General features: G+C 39.2%; 1 protein-coding gene across 1 annotated transcript; it reads right to left on the bottom strand.

Annotated features, from left to right (window-relative positions):
• Positions 1-19,576: 19,576 nt before the first annotated feature.
• LOC103968722 (uncharacterized) lies at positions 19,577-21,715 on the bottom strand. Its single transcript, XM_009382031.3, has 2 exons — positions 20,018-21,715; positions 19,577-19,916 (listed from the first exon to the last, which is right to left on the bottom strand). Exons 1-2 carry the CDS (start codon positions 21,611-21,613, stop codon positions 19,797-19,799), a joined length of 1,716 nt encoding a protein of 571 aa, XP_009380306.2. The 5' UTR covers positions 21,614-21,715; the 3' UTR covers positions 19,577-19,796.
• Between the last annotated feature and the right edge of the window lie 558 nt (positions 21,716-22,273).

Raw genomic sequence — 22,273 nt, 5'->3', positions numbered from 1 at the left:
TTCGGGCCGTGGACTCGGGCATCGGGCCAAGAAGAGCGGGTATTGTGCCAAGGATATCGGAGTTGCGGAGTCAACTGGCCGATTGGACAAAAGGCTGCAGGAGAGGACGATGCGCCGAAGAATCGGACGAAGCGTCGAGGGACCAATGACATGCCGGACAACTTGGTTAATTGCTTAGGATTAATTGTCTCGATCGAAGTTTTGTTTTAAGTGTGCAAGATTAACTACGATGGAAGAAAGACATGCAGCAAGAGTTGCGTCGGAGTCAAGACAATGATCACGTTGGGAGTTCGAGAGTTCGACGGAAGTTCGGGCAGTCGTCAGAGGTTCTGCGGGAACAAATCCGAGAAGTCCATGAGCTTGCCAAAGAAGCTCGTCGAAACTCGTCAAGTAGATCGTCGCAAGTCCAGGAGTTTGCCAGAAGTCCGCAGGAGCATCACCGAGGGTTCATCGGATGATTGATGGAAGTTCGCCGGAAGCTCGCCGGAAGAAGCGATTGACGCACCGGAGCAAGTTACAGTAAATGTCTTAGGAAAAATCGTAGTTAGTACAATGATTAAGTTGGAAATGGGAGGTGATCCCATTAACTTAATCTTGGGGCAATTGGGCCCCTGAAAAACCCAAATTGGGCCGAATGGATCAACCCATTCGGACCCTGATTTCTGGCGGGAGGTGCAACCGCCCAAGCCAAGAGGTAGCACCGCCTGGGCTAAGTCTCTGAGCGAGACTGGGCAGTGCAACTGCCCCAGCCAGGAGGTGGCACCGCTTGGGCTTAGTCTCCGAGTGAGATTGGGCGGTGCAACCTCCCCTGACAGGAGGTGGCACCGCTTGGGCTCGGTCTCCGAGCACTGGCTGAGCGGTGCAACTGCCTCAGTCAAGAGGTTGCACCGCCTGAGCTTAGTCTTCGAGCTCTGGCAGGAGGTGCAACCGCCCCTGACAGGAGGTGGCACCGCCCAGAGGCTCAGTCTTCGAGCTCTGCCAAGCGGTGCAACCGCTCCAGTCAGGAGGTGCAACTGCCTGATCCTGGAATTCCGGGAATTGACAGTTTTGAGCTCCAAATTTGAACTGGGTTGGGGCCTATAAATACCCCATCCATTCAGCACTGAAAGAGCAAGAACTTACACCGAAATCTTGATCTTTTTCTGTGATTTTTAGAGCTCAAAATTGTTGTAAAGGCCAATAGTCCTTCTCCCTCTTTTCTTCCAAGTTCTGAGCTGTAAAGAGAGGAGAAGAGAGAAAATTCTGTATGGGTTGTCTCCTAAGCCCGTCAAAAGGAGTGAAACTGTAAAAGGGTGGTTGGCCTTCGCCTATTGAAGAAAGGCCTCTAGTTGACGTCGGTGAACTCGTCGGTGGAGGAAGACAAAAGTAGAGTAGGTCAAGATTGACCGAACCACTCTAAATCTCGGTTTGCATTTACTTTGAGCATTTTATCTTTACTGCAAACATCCTCTAAAGCTTACTGCTTTCTGCGCATATACGATCGGGTTTCAAGCTTTGCACTTTTCGAATCAGCGTTTAGACGTAAATCTGTTTTTTCGTACGATCATCATATTTCAATTTGCGTTTACATTTTGATTTCTATCATAACTGCAAACTACCATTATATCCTTGCTTAAACTGTATCTCACCTAATCAAGTGATTTACGAATCAGCATTTAGACGTAAATCAGTTTCTTCGTACGAACATCATATTTCAGTTTGCGCTTATATTCTGGTTTTCATCATAACTGCAAACTGCCTTCATAGATTGACTTTAACATCATCTTGCTTGATCTTAAGTTAAAGTAATCTTAGAATCGGCTTTCACACCAAAATCATTTTTATCGTTCGAACGCAGTTTTTGTCGTTGAAAGATTTCCGCTGCACTAATTCACCCACCCCCCCCTCCCCCCCTCCTTAGTGCTCTTGATCCTAACAATTGGTATCAGAGCCCTGTTTTTCTCATTTCGGATTTACACCCGAGTGAAATGGCTCTTCATGGCTTTCAAGAGGGCTTATCGGTCTTTCGTCCACCGTTGTTTAACGGATTGGACTACTCTTATTGGAAAACTCGAATGAGAGTTTTCTTGATTTCTATGAATTTGGATTTATGGAATATCATTGAAAACGGTTTTCAACTTCCCTCTAAACCGATGAACGAATGGTCGGATTTGGAGAAGAAGTATTTTTCTTTAAAAGCAAAGGCTATGAATGCCTTATTTTGCGCTTTGGACAAAAATGAGTTCAATCGGATTTCTACGTGTGAAATGGCTTTTGACATTTGGCGAACACTTGAAATCACGCACGAGGGAACTAGTAGAGTCAAAAACTCGAAAGTTAACATTTTATTGCATGATTTTGAGCTTTTTCGAATGCAACCAAGCGAGACTATAGGCGACATGTACACCCGTTTCACGAATGTCGTCAATAGTTTAAGAGCTCTTGGAAAATGTTTTTCGGATTTTGAACTCGTAAACAAGATTTTGCGTTCTCTTTCTAAGAAGTGGGATTCAAAAGTAACTGCAATACAAGAAGCTAAAAACCTAAACAACTTACCACTTGAAGAACTAATTGGTTCATTGATGACACATGAAATGGTGCTCAATGCACATGTTGAACATGATGAACAAAATCACCTTCCAAAGAACAGGAAGGATTTAGAACTCCGGACAAATGAATACTACTTGAGCGATGACTCAACCGATGAGGATAATGATGAACTTGAACTTCAAACACTAAATCTTAATAAGTTTATTAAACAAAAATCTAAAATAAACAATAAACTTGAACGAAGGAAGAGGCCAAAGAAGAAAAACACAAAGTGGGATGAATCGAGCTTCTCCGAAGACAAGGAGAAAATCAAGAAAAGCGAGGTAGCAAACTACGCCTTAATCGCTTTCAATGATGAGGTAATCGAAATCCCCCTAATTTATTTTGAAATTACTTGATGCTTTCATGATGTATTTTCTTTTTTAGTTTAGAATTAATGTTTAAGAAAAAAAAAATATGATCATGCTAGTAATTTCGAAAATGATAATATTACATATTTTATAAACAAACAAAATGATTTTGATTGAAAATATGAAATCATGTTGATGTCCATTGTTGATGTATCATGTTGATGTCTATTGTTATTTCTCGATTTTGAGTATATTAAATCATGTTTAATTGGAAGTTATGATTAATGAGTATATATTTTTGAAATTATGTATGATGATTCTTGATAATTATGGATTATCGATTTTTAATGATAATAACAGTGGCTTCAAAAATTGATGCATGTTTTGATTTGACATAAATGAAAAGGCATGCTAACATGAAATCGATCACTTAAGATGAAACACTTAAAAAAGGGGAAAAAATATATTATCAATGAAATCATGAATCTATTTATGTTATAAATATTGTGAGCCATAAAAATGATTTTGATGATTTAAATTTGAAATGAGTTTTATCAAAATCATGATCATGATTTGTCAAATTGAATGAATTGAAAATGAATGATGATTTTTCTCTTGAATGATTGTGACCTGTATTCCTTGTATTTATGATATGATTTTTATGCAATTCTTTGTATTCATGAAAGGTTTATCTCATCACCTAATTATTTTCTTCTTGATATTCCTTATGTGATGATATAAATACATGAATTATTCATTAATTTATTTTGATGTATACAAATGAAAAGTTATGATCATGCATGGTAGGATATAATTTGAAAAAATTGATACCATCATGATATGAAGCATTTATGATTTGCAATGATACATGCAATACTTGAGCTTTTTAATTATGATGTGATGTATTGCATATAATGTAAATCATGATTTAAAATGCTATGAGTTGTTACTAAAATGATGTATTATAAATGTTGATTTAATGTCATGAATACTCTAAATGATGAATGTTTGGTATCATGATCAAAATGTTGATAAATAGTTAAAAATTTAAGTATCATGTATAATATGCTCATAATATTGATTGATTTATTCAGTATCATACATGAATGAAATATAAGGTTTTTGAAATTGTGCATGTTCGAATTTGAAAATATAATTATACACAAATAAGATTGAAACCTACCTTTGTCATGATTTAGAAATTAATGTAAAGGGTCTTCCCTTCTTTTTGCCAATGACATAGGGGGAGAAAGAGTTGCTAATGTGCATATCTCAAAGAGAAAATTGCTAGCTTGCGTGTCTTAAAATGTTAAAATTTTTTTGCTAGCTTGTATATTGTAAACTTGCTATCGTACTACCATGATGATGAGCATGTCTTATCTTCATGATTGTATTTGAAAAACTATGGCAAAAATATGTCCGAATGATTGAACTTGTTAAAATTAATTTTTGGACTTTCTTGATTGAATGATCAAATCACTCGATTGCCATGATGATTTTACACAATTACATGCCCTAATAACAGGTTGGAAATTATGTGCTTTGGATACAAAAATTTCTATAATAATAAGCATGTTTTGTCCTCATGATTGTATTTGAAAATCAATAGCACAGCCTTGTTCGAATGCATGAAAGGGTTAATTTCATTTTCGGATTCTCTTAACAATTGGATTTTCGAATTATCCTCTTTCAGACTTAATAAGCATATGTCATATCAAGTTTAATTCATATCATTGATTTTTGACATATGGAATCAACTAGCAAATACATCTCTCATACACTTATTATGTGAATAATATTTTGTTTTGAGAAATGGATTTGATGAAATGATTCCTGCTTATAAATTCCTTCTTGAAAAAGGAAGTCATTTTTACGTACAAGGATTTGATTCACATACATATCTTGATACTTGTAAAAATGAAACGTGCTTTAATATCTTATCAATTTTAACTTCATTCGAGTAAGCTCAGAAATAGCTTTCCTCCTTCATGTAAAAAGAAAATAACAAATAAAATGGAAGAAGTTTTCAAAGCTATCTCCATGTCATGTTTTCCTTGAGATGTTTGAATATTTGGTATCTTATCAATCTTTGTTGAAAAATGACATGAACCTGCTTATGGCATCGCACTTATATTTAAAATTTGCTTATATCGTTCTCCTTTTTGTTGACAATAAAGGGGGAGAAATATATGAATTGATGCTATGATTGCCATATTTGCTTTATGCCATGGTTGCATTATAATAGTATATCAAGAACTAGCATCGCAACTTTACATATTGATATCTTGCTATGTGATGAAATGCTACAATTGATAAACACTTAAAATGTTTGCGTTACGATATCAAAAGCTTACATTGCAATCTTACATGTTGATATCATACCATTTGATAATAGCAAACTTGCATGATGATAAAACTTGATATTATGTTTTTCATGCAATGAGTTGAACCAATATCACAAACACTTGATTGTGGTACTTCTCCTTTTTGTTGATGACAAAGGGGGGGAAGTATGTTGATGACATGACATATTATGCATAAGTTCATGATGACGTGTTGCAAGTATTCATTATGAATATTGCAATGACTTGAATTCAGTTTGAATTCAAGATTCTATCAATATGGCATATTGATAGGGGGAGTTTGTTTAAACTCCGGGAGTTAAGGTTAACTCCGTCATCAAGTAGTTGTCATCATGAAAATGGGGGAGATTGTTGAATCTTGTATTTTGATGATGAAAGCACTTGATATATGTTTATGATTTTATCTGCGTTTTGAGTGACGCAAGATGCTTCGATCAGGAAGAGACAATTAAAGCAGGAAAATCATGTTGTGCCAGAGGAACATGTCAGAAGATTGGACGTCGGGCCGGTGGATCGGTCGACGTATCGATAGAAGGCTTCGGACCGTGGACTCGGGCATCAGGCCAAGAAGAGCGGGTATTGTGCCAAGGATATCGAAGTTGCGGAGTCAACTGGCCGATTGGGCAATAGGATGCAGGAGAGGATGATGCGCCGAAGAATCGGACAAAGCATCGAGGGACCAATGACATGCCGAACAACTTGGTTAATTGCTTAGGATTAATTGTCTCGATCGATGTTTTGTTTTACGTGTGCAGGATTAACTACGATGGAAGAAAGACATGCAGTAGGAGTTGCGCCGGAGTCAAGACAATGATCACGTTGGGAATTCGAGAGTTCGACGGAAGTTCGGACAGTCGTCGGAGGTTCTACAGGAACAAATCCGAGAAGTCCATGAGCTTGCCAAAGAAGCTCGTCAGAACTCGCCAAGTGGATCATCGCAAGTCCAGGAGTTTGCTGGAAGTCCGCAGGAGCATCACCGAGGGTTCATCGGATGATTGACGGAAGTTCGCCGGAAGCTCGCCGGAAGAAGCGATTGACGCACCGGAGCAAGTTACAGTAAATGTCTTAGGAAAAATCGTAGTTAGCACAATGATTAAGTTGGAAATGGGAGATGATCCCATTAACTTAATCTTGGGGCAATTGGGCCCCTGAAAAACCCAAATTGGGCCGAATGGATCAACCAATTCGGACCCTGATTTCTGGCGGGAGGTGCAACCGCCCAAGCCAAGAGATAGCACCGCCTAGGCTAAGTCTCCGAGCGAGACTGGGCGGTGCAACTGCCCCAGCTAGGAGGTGGCACCACTTGGGCTCAGTCTCCGAGTGAGACTGGGCGGTGCAACCTCCCCTGACAGGAGGTGACACCGCCTGGGCTCGGTCTCCGAGCACTGGCTGAGCGGTGCAACTGCCTCAGTCAGGAGGTTGCACCGCTTGAGCTCAGTCTTCGAGCTCTGGCAGGAGGTGCAACCGCCCCTGACAGGAGGTGGCACCGCCTAGAGGCTCAGTCTTCGAGCTTTGCCAGGCGGTGCAACCGCTCCAGTCAGGAGGTGCAACCGCCTGATCTCGGAATTCCGGGAATTGACAGTTTTGAGCTCCAAATTTGAACTGGGTTGGGGCCTATAAATACCCCATCCATTCAGCACTGAAAGAGCAAGAACTTACACCGAAATCTTGATCTTTTTCTGTGATTTTTAGAGCTCAAAAGTGTTGTAAAGGCCAAAAGTCCTTCTCCCTCTTTTCTTCCAAGTTCTGAGCTGTCAAGAGAGAAGAGGAGAGAAAATTATGTAAGGGTTGTCTCCTAAGCCCGTCAAAAGGAGTGAAACTGTAAAAGGGTGGTTGGCCTTCGCCTATTGAAGGAAGGCCTCTAGTTGACGTCGGTGACCTCGTCGGTGGAGGAAGCCAAAAGTGGAGTAGGTCAAGATTGACCGAACCACTCTAAATCTCGGTTTGCATTTACTTTGAGCATTTTATCTTTACTACAAACCTCCTCTAAAGCTTACTGCTTTCTGCACATATACGATCGGGTTTCAAGCTTTGCACTTTCCGAATCAGCGTTTAGACATAAATCTGTTTTTTCGTACGATCATCATATTTCAGTTTGCGTTTACGTTTTGATTTCTATCATAACTGCAAACTGCCATTATATCCTTGCTTAAACTGCATCTCGCCTAATCAAGTAATTTACGAATCAGCATTTAGACGTAAATCAGTTTCTTCGTACGAATGTCGTATTTCAGTTTGCGCTTATATTCTGGTTTTCATCATAACTGCAAACTTCCTTCATAGATTGACTTTAACATCATCTCGCTTGATCTTAAGTTAAAGTAATATTCGAATCGGCTTTCACACCAAAATCGTTTTTATCGTTCGAACACAGTTTTTATCGTTGAAAGATTTCCGCTGCACTAATTCACCCCCCCCCCCTCTTAGTGCTCTTGACCCTAACAGATTGGACGTCGGGCCGGTGGATCGGTCGACATATCGACAGAAGGCTTTGGGCCATTGATTCGGGCATTGGGCCAAGAAGAATGGATATTATACCAAGGATATCGAAGTTGCAGAGTCAATTGGCCGATTGGGCAATAGGCTGCAAGAGAGGACGATGCGCCGAAGAATCGGACGAAGCATCGAGGGACCAATGACATACCAGACAACTTGATTAATGCTTAGTATTAATTATCTAGATCGAAGTGTGTTTTTACATGTGTAGGATTAACTACAATAGTAAGGCATGAGGTAAAATGAAGTCTCGGAGTCAAGGACGTGATTACGTTGGGAGTTCGAGAGTTCGTTGGAAGTCCGAATGTTTGTTGGAAGTTCTATCGGAACTAGCTGAGAAGTCTCAAAGCTTGCTAGAGAAGCTCATCGAAACTCGCCAAGAAGATCATCGTGAAGTCCAGGAGCTTGCCAGGAGTCTGCCGAAATATTATCGAGAGATCGTCGAAAGTTTGTCGAAAGATCATTGGAAGCTCATCGGAAGAATATACATAGGGACTTGTTTAGCTTAGCAAATATCTTAAGATTTCGTAGTTAGCACGTAATTGGGCTTAGATTTGGGCCAACCCAATTATGGGCCAACTAGGCCCATGTAAGAACTATGTTGGGCCCAATAAGAGACCCAAATAATGCCCCAAGAAGTCTCACCGTCATGGCATAGTCTTCGAGACTATGTCAGGCGGTGGTACCAACAGTTTGGGCGATTGTACCACCCCTAGCAGGATGCCAAGCGGTGGTACCGCCTAGCGCTGCCCCCCAAGTGATGGTACCGCCAAACTTGGGCGGTGGTACCGCCTAGGGCAGTGTTAGTCAAACCCAGGATGGGAAAGTTTTCTTGCTTTCGTTGGATTTAAATTTATGGAATTTTGTCGAGAACAGTTTTCAAATGTCTTCTCTTCCAATGAACCATTGGAATAATTTGGAGAAGAAGATGTTCTCTTTAAATGCTAGAGCTATAAATGCTCTATTTTATGCCTTAGACAAAAACGAGTTTAATCGGGTTTCTATGTGTAAAACGACTTTTGACATTTGACATATTCTTGAAACCACTCAGAAAGGCACAAGTAGATTAAAAGATTCGAAAATTAACTTTTTAATGCATGATTTTGAACTTTTTCATATGAAACCAAGTGAAACGGTTGTTGATATGTACACCCATTTTATGGATGTCGTCCATGGTTTAAAAGCACTTGGTAGAAGTTTTTCAGATTTTGAACTTATAAACAAGATTTTACATTCTCTTTCTAAAGATTGGGATTCAAAAGTAACTACGATACAAGAGGCTAAAAACCTAAACAACCTGCCACTCGAAGAACTAATTGGTTCATTAATGACATATGAAATGGTGCACAATGCACATGATGAACATGATGAATAAAACAACCTTCCAAAGAACAGGAAGAATTTGGGACACAGAACAATTAAATACAACTCGAGCATAAGCGCAAGTGATGGTGAACTTGAACTACTCATGAAATTTAAAAATTTAATAAAACAAAAATTAAAGAACAAAAATAAAAATAATGTAACTATTTGCTTTGAACATAAGAAGAAGAACATAAATTGGGATGAATCGAGCTCCTCCGAAGATCAGGAGAAAATCAACAAAGGTGATGTGGCAAACTATGCCTTAACGACTTTTAACGATGAGGTAATCAAAACTCCCTTAATTTATTTCAAAATTATATGATGCTTTTCATGATGGATTTTTTTATTTCTTTAGTTTAGAAAAAATATTTTTTTTGAAAATTACATGTTTAAAAATGAAAATGTAAAAATGTTAACGAAAATTTCATGTTTTATGTTAATGGAATAAAATGTTAGATTTAAATCTAATAATGATTCTATGAATGCTTTTCAAGAAAAAAATAATGTGTATCTTGATGATTTCTGATTTTGATTGAAACCATGCTTGATGTCTTAATGAAAATATTAAGAAGTTTAATATCATGCTTAATGATGATGTATGACTTTTGTATGAAAAACTAAGCATGAAAAGATAGATTCACCTAAAAAGAAAAATGCATGACTACAACAAATAACAAAATGATTTTGGTTGAAAATACCTTATGCTCAGTGAAACCATGATTGATGAATATGCTTTATGTTTAATGATTTCTTTAGCTTGTATGTCCTATCATGATGAATATTTTGAAAATAAATGAAATCATGTTTGATTTGAAGTAATGCATAATGATCATGCTTAATGAGTTTTTCTTTCAAAATTATGCATGATGTTTTTTAAGTAATTTATAGTTTATTGATTTGATGGTTTTTGTGACGAAATTTATTTTTCGATCTTAAACAATTGATGCATATTTTTATTTGACATAAATTAAAAAGCACATGTATGAATGAAATAAATCACATAAATTGAAACAAATAAAAAGAGGAAAGGTTTCTCCTTGAAAATTTTATTTCTCTTACTGTATCATGTTTTTTAAAAAGGAGATCAATGAATCTATTTGTATCACTTTTGTGAATCTCTTAAAAATGATTTTGAAATTATTTTTGATTATTTTGATGATTTGAATTTAAATGAGTTTTATCAAAATCATGACCTTGATTTCTTGGAATTACATGAGATTTCTTTCTCAAGATCTCTTCTTTGTACACCTACAATTTTTTGACATTTTATTTAAAGAAGAGATTTACTATATGAATCATGTCTTTTGATATTTAATTGGTCTTATCCTTCATGATATGATTTCTCTGTATTTATGGCTTGTATGACTTGAAATGTCTTGGAATAATGCATGCAACTATGATTTTTCCTTAGATAAAAATGCATGCAACACTATGATTTTTTTTAAATTATGTGAAAATCAATAATTATCATTTTCTGAAATGATACTCTAGAATGATGATTTGGAATCATGCAAGTAATGATGAAGGTTTTGAACACAACTGTTTGTATCATGATTGATGATTTTACATTTTGAAATTATGCATGATGAGTTGAAGTGATGTTGGTTCAAATGTATAAATCAACAATCTTTTTGTCAAATGAATAATGATTTTGTTGTGAATTCTTAAATTATAACTTGAGTCTTCTTTTTGAATCAGAATTGTTTCCTATCATGCTTTCTATTTACAAAAAGAAGAAACTTGTCAAAAATTGATATATGATCTTTTGACATTTATTTTTGTTACTTACCTTTGTCATAATTTGAAAATTGATATAAAGGGTCTTTCCTTCTTTTTGACAATGACAAAGGGGGAGCAAAACGTGCTAGAAAGCAAATTTGCTAGCTTGCACAATTTAAGAAGAAAGCAAAAATTACACTTCTCAAAAGAAAAGAAATTGCTATCTTGAACACCATAAAGAATTGCTAGAAGATGCAAAAATATGCTATCTTGAACATTGTAAAGAAAAGCAAATATGCTAACTTGTATATCTTTAAATTTGCTAGCTTATATGTTGTAAAACATGCATATTTCACGAAGCAAGTGTTGCTTTTTTTAACATCTCTAATTTGCTAGCTTGCATGATGTAGAACTTGCTATCTTGAACACTACAAAGAAGTGTTATCTTGCCTATCTCAAGAAGCAAAAATGCTAAACTTACACATCTAGCAAAATTTACAAACCTGTAAAACTCTAAATTTTTGCTAGCTTGCATGATGATAAAAATGGATAATATGTTTTTCATGCACTGTATTGAACTTAGTTATTTCCAAACATTTGATAGTTGGAACTTCTCCGTTTTGTTAATGACAAAAGGGGAGAAGTATGGTATAAGTATTTTGATAATATGCATGATTTGATCATGACATATTTGCTTGGATTTTTGAATCCAAGAGTTATATGTCATATTGATAGGGGGAGTTTGTTTAAACTCCGGGAGTTATGGTTAACTCAGTCGTCGATTAATTGTCATCATCAAAAAGGGGGAGATTATTGAATCTCGTATTTTGATGATGAAATCAATTGATATGTGTTTATGTTTTAATCTACGTTTTGAGTGACGCAGAATGCTTTGATCAGGATGAGATAATTAAAACAGAAAAAATCATGTTGGGTCGGAGGAACATGTTAGAAGATTGGACGTCGGGCCAGTGGATCAATCGACGTATCGATAGAAGGCTTCGGGCCATGGATTTGGACATTGGGCCAAGAAGAGCGGATATTGCACTAAGGATATCGAAGTTGCGGAGTCAATTGGCCGATTGGGTAATAGGCCGCAAGAGAGGACGATGCGCCAAAGAATCGGACGAAGCTTCAAGGGACTAATGACATGCTGGACAACTTGATAAATGCTTAGTATTAATTATCTAGATCGAAGTATTATTTTACATGTGCAGGATTAACTACGATAGCAAGGCATGAAGCAAAATAAAGTCCCAAAGTCAAGGACACAATTAAGTTGGGAGTTCGAGAGTTCGTTGGAAGTCCGGATGTTCGTTGGAAGTTCTGTTGGAACCAGCCGAGAAGTCTCGAAGCTTGCTAGAGAAGCTCGTCGGAACTCGCCAAGAAGATCATCGTGAAGTCCAAGAGCTTGTTGGGAGTCCGCCGGAACATTGTCGAGAGATCGTTGGAAGTTTGTCGGAAGATCGCCGGAAGCTCGCTGGAAGAATAGAAATAGGGACTTGTTTAGCTTAGCAAATGTCGTAGGATTTCGTAGTTAGCACGTAATTGGGCTTGGATTTGGGCCAACCCAATTACGGGCCAACTAGGCCCATGTAAGAATTGTGTTGGGCCCAATAAAAGGCCAAAATAGTGCCCCAAGAAGTCCCACCATCGTGGCACAGTCTTCAAGACTGTGTTAGGCAATGGTACTACCCAGCACTACCTCCCAGGCGGTGGTACCGCCAGACTTGGGCGGTGGTATCGCCCAGGGCAATGTTAGTCAAACTGACACTAGGCGATGGTACCGCCCAGTGCAGGCGGTGGTACCGCCCGTGCCCGAGGAACCCAAGATGGGAAAGTTTTAGGCTCCAAGTTTTAATCAACTTGAAGCCTATAAATACCCCTCTCATCCCTGGTTAAAGCACATAAGCATGGAGAGATTAAAAGAGAGAAAATGCTGCTGCGATCATAAGTATATTCCCTCCTGTAGCTTAAACTTATATTTCTGTTTAGAGAGGAGAGTGAGTCCTTGTAAGGGTTATCTCCTAAACCCGGTAAAAGGAAAAGAGGGGTGTAAAAGGTGATTAGCCTTCGCCTATTGAAGAAAGGCCTCTAGTGGACATCAGTGATCTCATCGGAGGAGGAAGCCGAAAGTGGATATAGGTCACGTTAACCGAACCACTCTAAAACTGTTGTGTTCTCTGGTTTGCATTTTATTCTTGCCATTTACGTATTGCAAACTACTTTACCTAGTTACTACGCTTCTATACGCTTCCAAGTTATTAAGCTTTTGAAATCGGTTTTCGTCGAAATTTATTTTTATCGTACAAAAGTTTTTAAACCGGCGTTATTTTACCGCTGCACTAATTCACCCCCCCTCTTAGCGCTGACTCTTGATCCTAACAATTATGAGTATAGACTCCGGGAAGTGGCAAGAAGCCATAAATTCTACGATGGATTTCATATACTCCAACAAGGTTTGGAACCTAGTTGATGTGCCCAAGGGTATTGTACCCATCGGTTGCAAGTGGATCTTTAAGAAAAAGCTCAGAGTAGATGGAAAGGTAGAGACCTATAAAGCAAGGCTAGTGGCTAAGGGGTATCGTCAAAGGCAAGGTGTTGATTATGATGAAACTTTCTCACCCGTAGCAATGCTAAAATCCATCTGAATTCTATTAGCTATTGCAGCACAATATGATTATGAGATTTGGCAGATGGATATGAAAATCACATTCCTCAATGGGAACCTCGAGGAGGAGCTCTATATAATACAGCCCGAGAGATTCGTTTCCAAGGACTGCCCAGATAAGTTGTGCAGGTTGCTTCGATCCATATATGGACTAAAATAAGCTTCCCGAAGTTAGAACATAAGATTTGATAAGGCAATCAGATCTTATGACTTCGTTAAGAACGAAGATGAGCCTTGTATGTACAAGAAGGTAAGTGGGAGCGCTATCACCTTCTTGGTATTATATGTGGATAACATCTTAATAATTGAGAATGATATAGGAATGCTATCAATAGTAAAGGCTTGGTTATCTAGACACTTCTCTATGATGGACTTAGGGGAAGCATTCTATATCTTGAGGATTCAGATCTATAGAGATAGATTCAAGAGGATGCTTGGCTTACCCTAGTCCAAGTACATAGACACCATTGTCAAAAGGTTTGGCATGGAAAATTCCAAAAGAGATCTCATACCGATGAAACATGAGATGTCATTTTCTAGGAGTACATCCTCAAAGACTCTTGAAGAAAGGGCGAACATGGATAGAATACCCTATGCCTCAGCAATAGGGTCTATCATGTATGTCATGCTATGTACTAGGCTTGATATAGCGCATGCTCTAAGTATCACAAATAGGTATTAGGCGGATCTAGGCTTGGAGCACTAGAAAGTAGTAAAGTATATCCTTAAGTACTTGAGAAAGACTAAGGATCTTTTATTAGTATATGGAGGTAGTAGCCTCAGGGTTGAAGGCTACACAAACTCAAGTTTTCAATCTGATGTCGATGATAGCAAATCGAATTCGTGGTATGTGTACACCTTGAATGAAGGAGTAGTGTGCTGGAAGAGTTCCAAGAAAGATACTACTACTGACTCGACCATAGAGGCGGAGTGCATTGCTGTAGTAGAGGCAGCAAAGGAGGGAGTCTGGATGAAGAAGTTCATCACAGATCTAGGAGTCGTGCCAAGCAGCGAGAAGTCGATTCCTTATATTGCGACAACAATGGGGTGATTGCTTAAGCGAAGGAACCCGGGTCTCATCAGAAGTGTTCTGAGGAGGTTCCAACTTATCAAAGAGATCATGACCCGAGGAGATGTAATAGTGGAAAGAGTTCCAACCAAAGATAACATTGCAGATCCATTGATAAAGTCGTTGTCTCATATTGTCTTTAAGCATCACAAGGGTTTGATGGGGATCAAATATATAGATGACTGACTTTAGGTCAAGTGGGAGATTGCTAGTCATAAGCAGCGAGAAGTCGATTCCTTATATTGCAACAACAATGGGGTGATTGCTTAAGCGAAGGAACCCAGGTCTCATCAGAAGTGTTCTGAGGAGGTTCCAACTTATCAAAGAGATCATGACCCGAGGAGATGTAATAGTGGAAAGAGTTCCATTCGAAGATAACATTGCAGATCCATTGATAAAGTTGTTGTCTCAGATTGTCTTTAAGCATCACAAGGGTTTGATAGGGATCAAATATATAGATGACTGACTTTAGGTTAAGTGGGAGATTGCTAGTCATAAGCAGCGAGAAGTCGATTCCTTATATTGCGACAACAATGGGGTGATTGCTTAAGCGAAGGAACCCAGGTCTCATCAGAAGTGTTATGAGGAGGTTCTAACTTATCAAAGAGATCATGACCCGAGGAGATGTAATAGTGGAAAGAGTTCCATCCGAAGATAACATTGCAGATCCACTGATAAAGTCGTTGTCTCATATTGTCTTTAAGCATCACAAGGGTTTGATGGGGATCAAATATATAGATGACTGACTTTAGGTCAAGTGGGAGATTGCTAGTCATAAGTGCCCTATAAGCCAATCACGTGAGTGATGACACGTGTGACTTGACACGTAGTCTTTTGCTTATTATATTTTGATATTTATCACTTTATATTATTTGTTGCATATATATATATATATATATATATATATATATATATATATATATATATATATATATATATATATATATATATATTGTGATGTCCTTAGATGTGTGTAATGGAAATCGGATCGTGATAAAATCATGATAATGAGACCGATTTACCTTTAAACACAGATCCCAAATAATTTCGATCATAGAGTCATCTCTAAGGTGTTGGTAGATAGAATGTAAAAAGTTATCCATAAAATTATTAGTCTTAATTGAATAAATATTAATATTTAAATTAGTAGGATCTAAATGGTAGCCATATCAAGCAGACAACTGATATATCATATAATATATGTCAAATATTTATAATGTTCTCTACAAAATATTTCACATAATTTTTCATAATTGATTTTGTAAAAAAATTATAATATTTGAAACCATAAAATAATTTGTTGGTCAATAATTACTTCAAATAATATTTCGAAGACATTTTTTTCACACCTTGCAAACATGTATAATATGTATCCAATGCTTTGAAATAATAAAATATTTTACAAACCAATCAAAAACCATATAAGTCACTAATATATATGTCATTACTTCAGGTTAGACGGAGTCATTCGAAGACTTCTTGATTGTAGAAACTAAGATTAACACAAGGACCGAGTTCCTTCTTCCTATTCTATATAACGTAAGGAATATCAATTAATAATAATGTACAAATATGACATTTTAGAATGCTAATATCATTAAAATCGCTTAGACTTAAAGCTTATAAAACATCTATTTCCTTCCTATTAATTCTTCAAATATTTTATAATAAAATTTCTCCCTTTTTTTCTCTCCGTAGCTTTCTCTTTCTCTATCAATCCTTTTGCAATAAAATTTCTTTTTTTTTTCTCTCTATACCTTTCTCTTTCTCTACACTGCGTAGCATGGTGACATGCTCTCCCGTGTGCCACTACTTCCTCCTCTCCTCTTCTTCCCTCACATCTATTTCTCTTTCCTTCTCTCGCATTTCTTTCTCTGTTGCAGCAACTTACACCTGTTGTAAGCACCTCGCCCCCCCCTTCGAAACATTGCTTACCGCGGCAAGCTTTGCAGTGAGCGTGACATGAGGTGTTACCAAGTTCCGCCAGCGATCCAAGACCTCGGCATTCCGCAATTTTTTTCTTTCTTTTTTCAATCCCATCTCTCAAACCCACCGTATAACTTGTAATTTATCTGATGATTCAGTAATAATAAAATCTTAACTCTTGTTAAAAATTAAAAAAAGAAAAAAAATTTAATCATGGTTCATGAATGCAATACATCAAAATATTTCATCAATAATATAATTCATTCAGAAAATTCTTTGACTCTTTGATTCATTAAAAAAAAAATCATTAAGCCATGAAAAATATATGATCCTCATGTTTCATGAACAAGATAGAATATAAGAATTTTAAAGTTTACCTAAATCAATCATTACAATTGCAATCTTGATCTCTTAGTCTTTGTGATCACTGACATGTAAACCCTCTAGAGTTTAGTTTCTCTCCTCAGATAGGGTGGAGATGATTGGATCGGATAATATATATTAGGTCATCAAAATTCTAAGATTGAAGGTGTCAACTAACTTTACTGGTAAAGATCTTGATGATTTATGATTTATTTTATGTAGAATCCTCGAATATATTAATTTATGTTTAGCTCTCTAAGTAAGGTTTCGGGTATGACACCTATCATCTCTCATTAATCTTCAAGTCAATCAATAAAAATCAGAGCTTTATTTTCCTAAAATGTGTTTTGTTGAAACTAGACATAGAAACACCAATCTTCTCAACACTAAGGTTGGCAATCGACATATGAAATACTTAGGAGCTTACTTATCCATCTCTTAATCCCTATGAACCTTCACGACTCTCTTTGTACAAGATTGGTATTAAGGAATGATCACTCAGTAAAATTATTCTTTGACTTTGTTATCAATCTGTACGTACTCACTTCGCGAAAATATCTAATCAAATTCTTAATCAAATAAATAAAAATTTTAGAGAATTTTTTTAAATCGAAACCCTCACAAAAGAAAGAAGAAGATCAATCTCATTATCTAGAACTAGATTGTCTCTACCAAAGCTAGTGGAGAGTTAGGAATTCTTGACCTCCTTACCATAAAACAAAAATGTCATTTGTGCCAAGAGAATTATCCCCCTACTCAAATTGGAAAAATTCTTTAGGTCCAAATCCTTACTACCAAATTTGGAAACTTAACCCCTTGGAATTCTAATCCAAAACCATATACTCGAGCATTTGGAAAAACATATGCTCACTCAGTTGCAACACTAAAACTAGCTTGGGAAAATTCATTAGAAATGATAGAAGTACTATAGTAGAAGATCCATGGGTTTCCAACACTCTCATCTCTAACTGGCTTAACCTAGGCAATCTGATACTCCTTTGACAAATCAATATGTCTCGAATCTTCTTAACAGAAAATATTATAATTACTAGGCACTTTAACAATCTTTCCACCCCCTCTTTATAAAGAAAATCTAAAAATTTAGAACACCCTGATGATGATGACTCTTGATACTTTACTCCAAGTAGTAAATCTACTATCAAAAGTGCTTATTATTTATTAAGAAAGGAGGATCATGAATATGAAATAATTTGGTTTAGATAGAGGGTGATGTAAAGTTTAAATATCTACTCTGAAATCAAAATATTCCTTTGGAAACTCTTGCCCAATAGACTCCCTACTTCTAGTTATATTTCTAAAATCCTTCACTCATAAATTAACAAATTTAAGCTTTTCTGATAGTCCATAATAAGATTCTTGGTCACATGAAATACACCCCTCTACTTCTATCCAAGCTATTCAACTTCAAAGTATCATTGCACTATTCCTTTGACTCCTTTGGTTAAATTGCAAGAACTTTTGCTTTCATAATCTTCAGGATGTTTTATCTCTTTGAAGGAAGGTTATAATCTCAACTAATTTAACATAAGTTGTGAGAGAAAATATCGCACCACTATTAGTGGAATATCAACCCTCCCCCATATAATTTTGTTCTAAAGTACCATTGAACTTTTTTATTTTAACTTAAATCTTAAGATGTAGGATATGGATATCTACCCAAAGAGATATAAGATATTCACAATAGGCAATAAAAGCTCAAACACTTGATCTATAATATATTCTGATCTATATAGACTTCATAAACTACATCAACTATGCTTTCTAATGTAAATATAATACTTTATACATTTTGTATTTGATCAAAAAAATTATTCTTACCCATTTCGATCATATTACTAGAAGCAACACGGGTGAAACCGCTCACCACTAATTTAAAAATCACTTTTGTAATTTATCCTTTTAATTTTAAAATTATTATTATTTTATAAAAGATAAATGATGAAGTCGAGATTTGAACCCATGACCTACAATAAATTATCAAATTTTTTATCAATTAAACTAGTTAATATCTTCTCAGAAATGATTGTTAGTAACACATAATTCCTAACAAGATTTACCTCAGATTACTGAACGTTCCTTTTATATATATACAATAAATGAACATACTACAGTTGTGTAACCTAATTTCACTAGCAAAATCTTTATATATATACATAAATGAACGTAACAATTGTATACACTAGCAAAATGTATCGGTCGAATCAATGGAGGTTTGTTTATGGGCGGATGTGACCAATGATTTTTGACTATACACTCTATTGTTTTATTCCCCAATAGAAACTAGTTATGTTTAATTTAATCAATATTTTCTTTCTTTTTTTTGTGCAGGGTTGAAGCAGGACGGATAGTCCTCCTTTTAATTAGTAATCAGAAATCATTACCCAACACTTCCTGGTCAAAACCAATCAAATTTGACCTGATCCGACCGAGTCTAGAATTGTTTATTGTTAATGAACAGCCTCAGCACTAGTACATAAAAGAGGTCCGATGCAAGTCAAGATTTACACTGTGCCCACCAGCAAAGTCAATTGACGCCTTCACAGACTCGCAGCTGTCGAAGTAGGCAAACGAGGCGCACGCTTGGAACTTGGAATCGTCGTTATATTGCCTTTACCCAATTTTCATACCTATACTACCCTTCTGTCACCAAAATAATGATGACAATAACCTTTCCCACCTATAGAAGCAAGCCCAGTTTCTCTTGGGGGCCCAAATCACAAGGCACTACGACCACATGAGAACCTATCGTCGCCCCCACCGAAGAGAGCCCCAGATCGACGAGACGAAGGAAAAAGAATTCCAAGAGAGTTGTTTCAGCGGCTTCACATATGGTCATAACTACAAACAGCAGGTAGGCGGGAGGGAGAGAGAAAGAGAGAGAGAGAGAGAGAGAGAGAGAGAGAGAGAGAGAGCTAACGCTCCTCTTAATTTATCCCGCTGATCTCGTCTTCTTGGCACGTCCCGACGTCAATCACCATCGACCTGTCTCGCTTCTTCGCATCCTTTGGCGATGACAACACTCTGCAGCAATTCCTCCGCGGAGCCTGCCAAGTTTGATGCCAAACCAAAACAAAAGGATAACTATAATTTGGACACCGTCATGAATTCTGCTATGCTTCGAATGTGATTAAAGCTAATTAATTACTCTGTCCCAGAGGCCGGGATCGGGCTTCTTGTGGACGACGATGCGGTCCACGAGCGCCGAGGGGTCAGCCATCCGCCACTTGCACAGCGGATGAGTCTCGCGGTGGCGCTTGTACTCGGTGACGGTGGTCTGGCGGGCGTTGTCGTAGCGGGCTGAGGCGAGGTAGTACACGAAGGGCTTCTGGCACGGGTTGCGCGCCACTGGCCGGGTGTTGAACGCATAGGCTGTGTAGTCCGCGCGAGGATACCAGTTGAGAAACGTCCGCGCCGGCGTCTCCATCTCCCGCGGCGACATCACCCCGCGCACCACCGTCACGGCGAAGCCCCAGGCGACGGACACCGTCCACAGCTGCCGCCGCTCGTAGCAGATGGATTGCTGCATCACTCCCCCGGAGTCGAGGCGGACGGGGCCGTCGAAGAGGCGGCGGATGGCGGCTGCCCGTGAACCGGCGCCGGGGAAGAGTGGCTGGACGACATCGAGATGGTGGAGGGAGACGAGCGGGGCGACGGGATGAGCGGCGAGGAGACCGAGGAGGTCGCCGTAGACGTCGTACTGGTGGAAGCCGGGGTGGCGGGTGAGGGGGACGCCGAGCTCAGCCATGCAGGCCTGGATCCGGTCGTCGCTGCCGTAGAGGGCCGGGTAGCGGTAGAGGCACTTGTCCTGAACTCTGGCGAGGGCGGCGGCGAGGGGGGCACTGATGGCGAACCCGCCGCCGCCGTAGGCCATGTTGTAGGAGAAGTAAATATTCTGGAGGTGGGACTCGGAATGAGAGCCGATGTAGTAGGGTTGACGGTGGTCGAAACGGGAGAGGATGCAAGCGAGGTTGTCAGGGAAAAAGACGGTGTCATCGTCCCCCATGACGAACCACCGAACATTGGGGAGGCGTAAACGGAACGTCTCGGAGACGATACGGGAGATGCGGATGGCCGAGCGATCCCCCTTCCGATGGGTGTAGGGGAACCGGGAGGTGTCGCCGGAGATCTTGAGGAGGGGGAGGCCGGGATCCGTAGCCTTCAGCTCCTTGACGGGCTTATCAAGCCAGACAAAGCCGCGCATCCGGCGCGGCCGCCACCAGACCTTGATGTAGGCCTTGCGCTTCTCCCAGAGTTTGGCGGAGGCCGCGATGCCAAAGACAATGTGCTGCAGCCCTGTAGCGGCGGGGGAGGCGGCAGCAGCAGAGGAGGGGGAACGCGGGGCGGCTATCGGCACCGGCGTGGACGGCGACGATCTGCCTACGTCGGCGCTGCTACCGTTGCCAATGCTGGTGGTAAAGTTGGCGGAGGAGAGGTGGAGGACGGCAGTGGAGGAGACGGGGCAGGAAGGCAAGGGGGAGAAGAGGAGGTTGTAGGTATGGAGGAAGTAGAGCAGCGAAACAGAGAGGAGGAAGAGGAGAAAGCCGAGCCGGTGTAACGTAAAGAATGATTTACAGTCCCTGGAGGCCCACGGACGCGGCAAGGGCTTCGCATTGTGGTGGTGGTCGCCGTCGCCGCCGAGAACGCCCCACACGGAAAGGGGCTTGGTGTTGTTGGGGGCGACGGGTTTGGCATCGGAGGGCACATTATGTTTTCCACTACCGCCACCTCCTTCGTCCCTCATCGCTGCTTCGCACCTCTGCCTCCTATTCTTGCTCCTCCATTTCCACGTCTTCCGTGCCGAACTTGTTATCAAACGCAGCTGCTCTCAAGGGAGGCGGAAGAAAAAATGCGGAGGGGGCGTTATGAAAACAGAGAGAGAAAGCAAGAAGATAAAGGAGAGGAGGGGATAAATAGAGGAGGTTAAGTGGGGGGCTGAGGATGTAACGCAAACTTTGTTAAGGCAAACGATCTGATTTGGATGCCGCGGAAACTGAGGGAGTGGAACAGAGATGTGTGAGATGACGGTGGGTAATCGAACGCAGAAACGCGGGACTTGGGTGGTTGTTGAACGGTCGCGTGGGCAGAGAAAATAAAATAATTAATAAATAGAAAAATTAAACTCCAAGTAACAGATAGAGAGAGAGAGAGAGACAGGGGGGGGGGGGGGGGGCGGGCTGTGGTGAGATGAATGGGTGGTATGGCATGTAGCAGTGCCAGGTTGCACGTCCTCTGCGTGTTGCCCTTCCCGGTTTCATCACATCAATATATTATTAGGAAGTGGCTCACAAGTTTCTTAAATGCACAAAGTTGTAGCCTTTGTAGCCAAGATTAAGGCCTAATTTATACCTTGTATTAAAAATTCCCTCCTTGTGATCTAACATGATCATAAGCAATATAAAAT

Source organism: Musa acuminata, chromosome BXJ3-2 (genome assembly GCF_036884655.1).
Source record: "Musa acuminata AAA Group cultivar baxijiao chromosome BXJ3-2, Cavendish_Baxijiao_AAA, whole genome shotgun sequence".
NCBI classification, from domain to species: Eukaryota; Viridiplantae; Streptophyta; class Magnoliopsida; order Zingiberales; family Musaceae; genus Musa; species Musa acuminata.
Note: the sequence above shows the minus strand (reverse complement) of the source record. Positions and strands in the feature narration are given on the sequence as shown.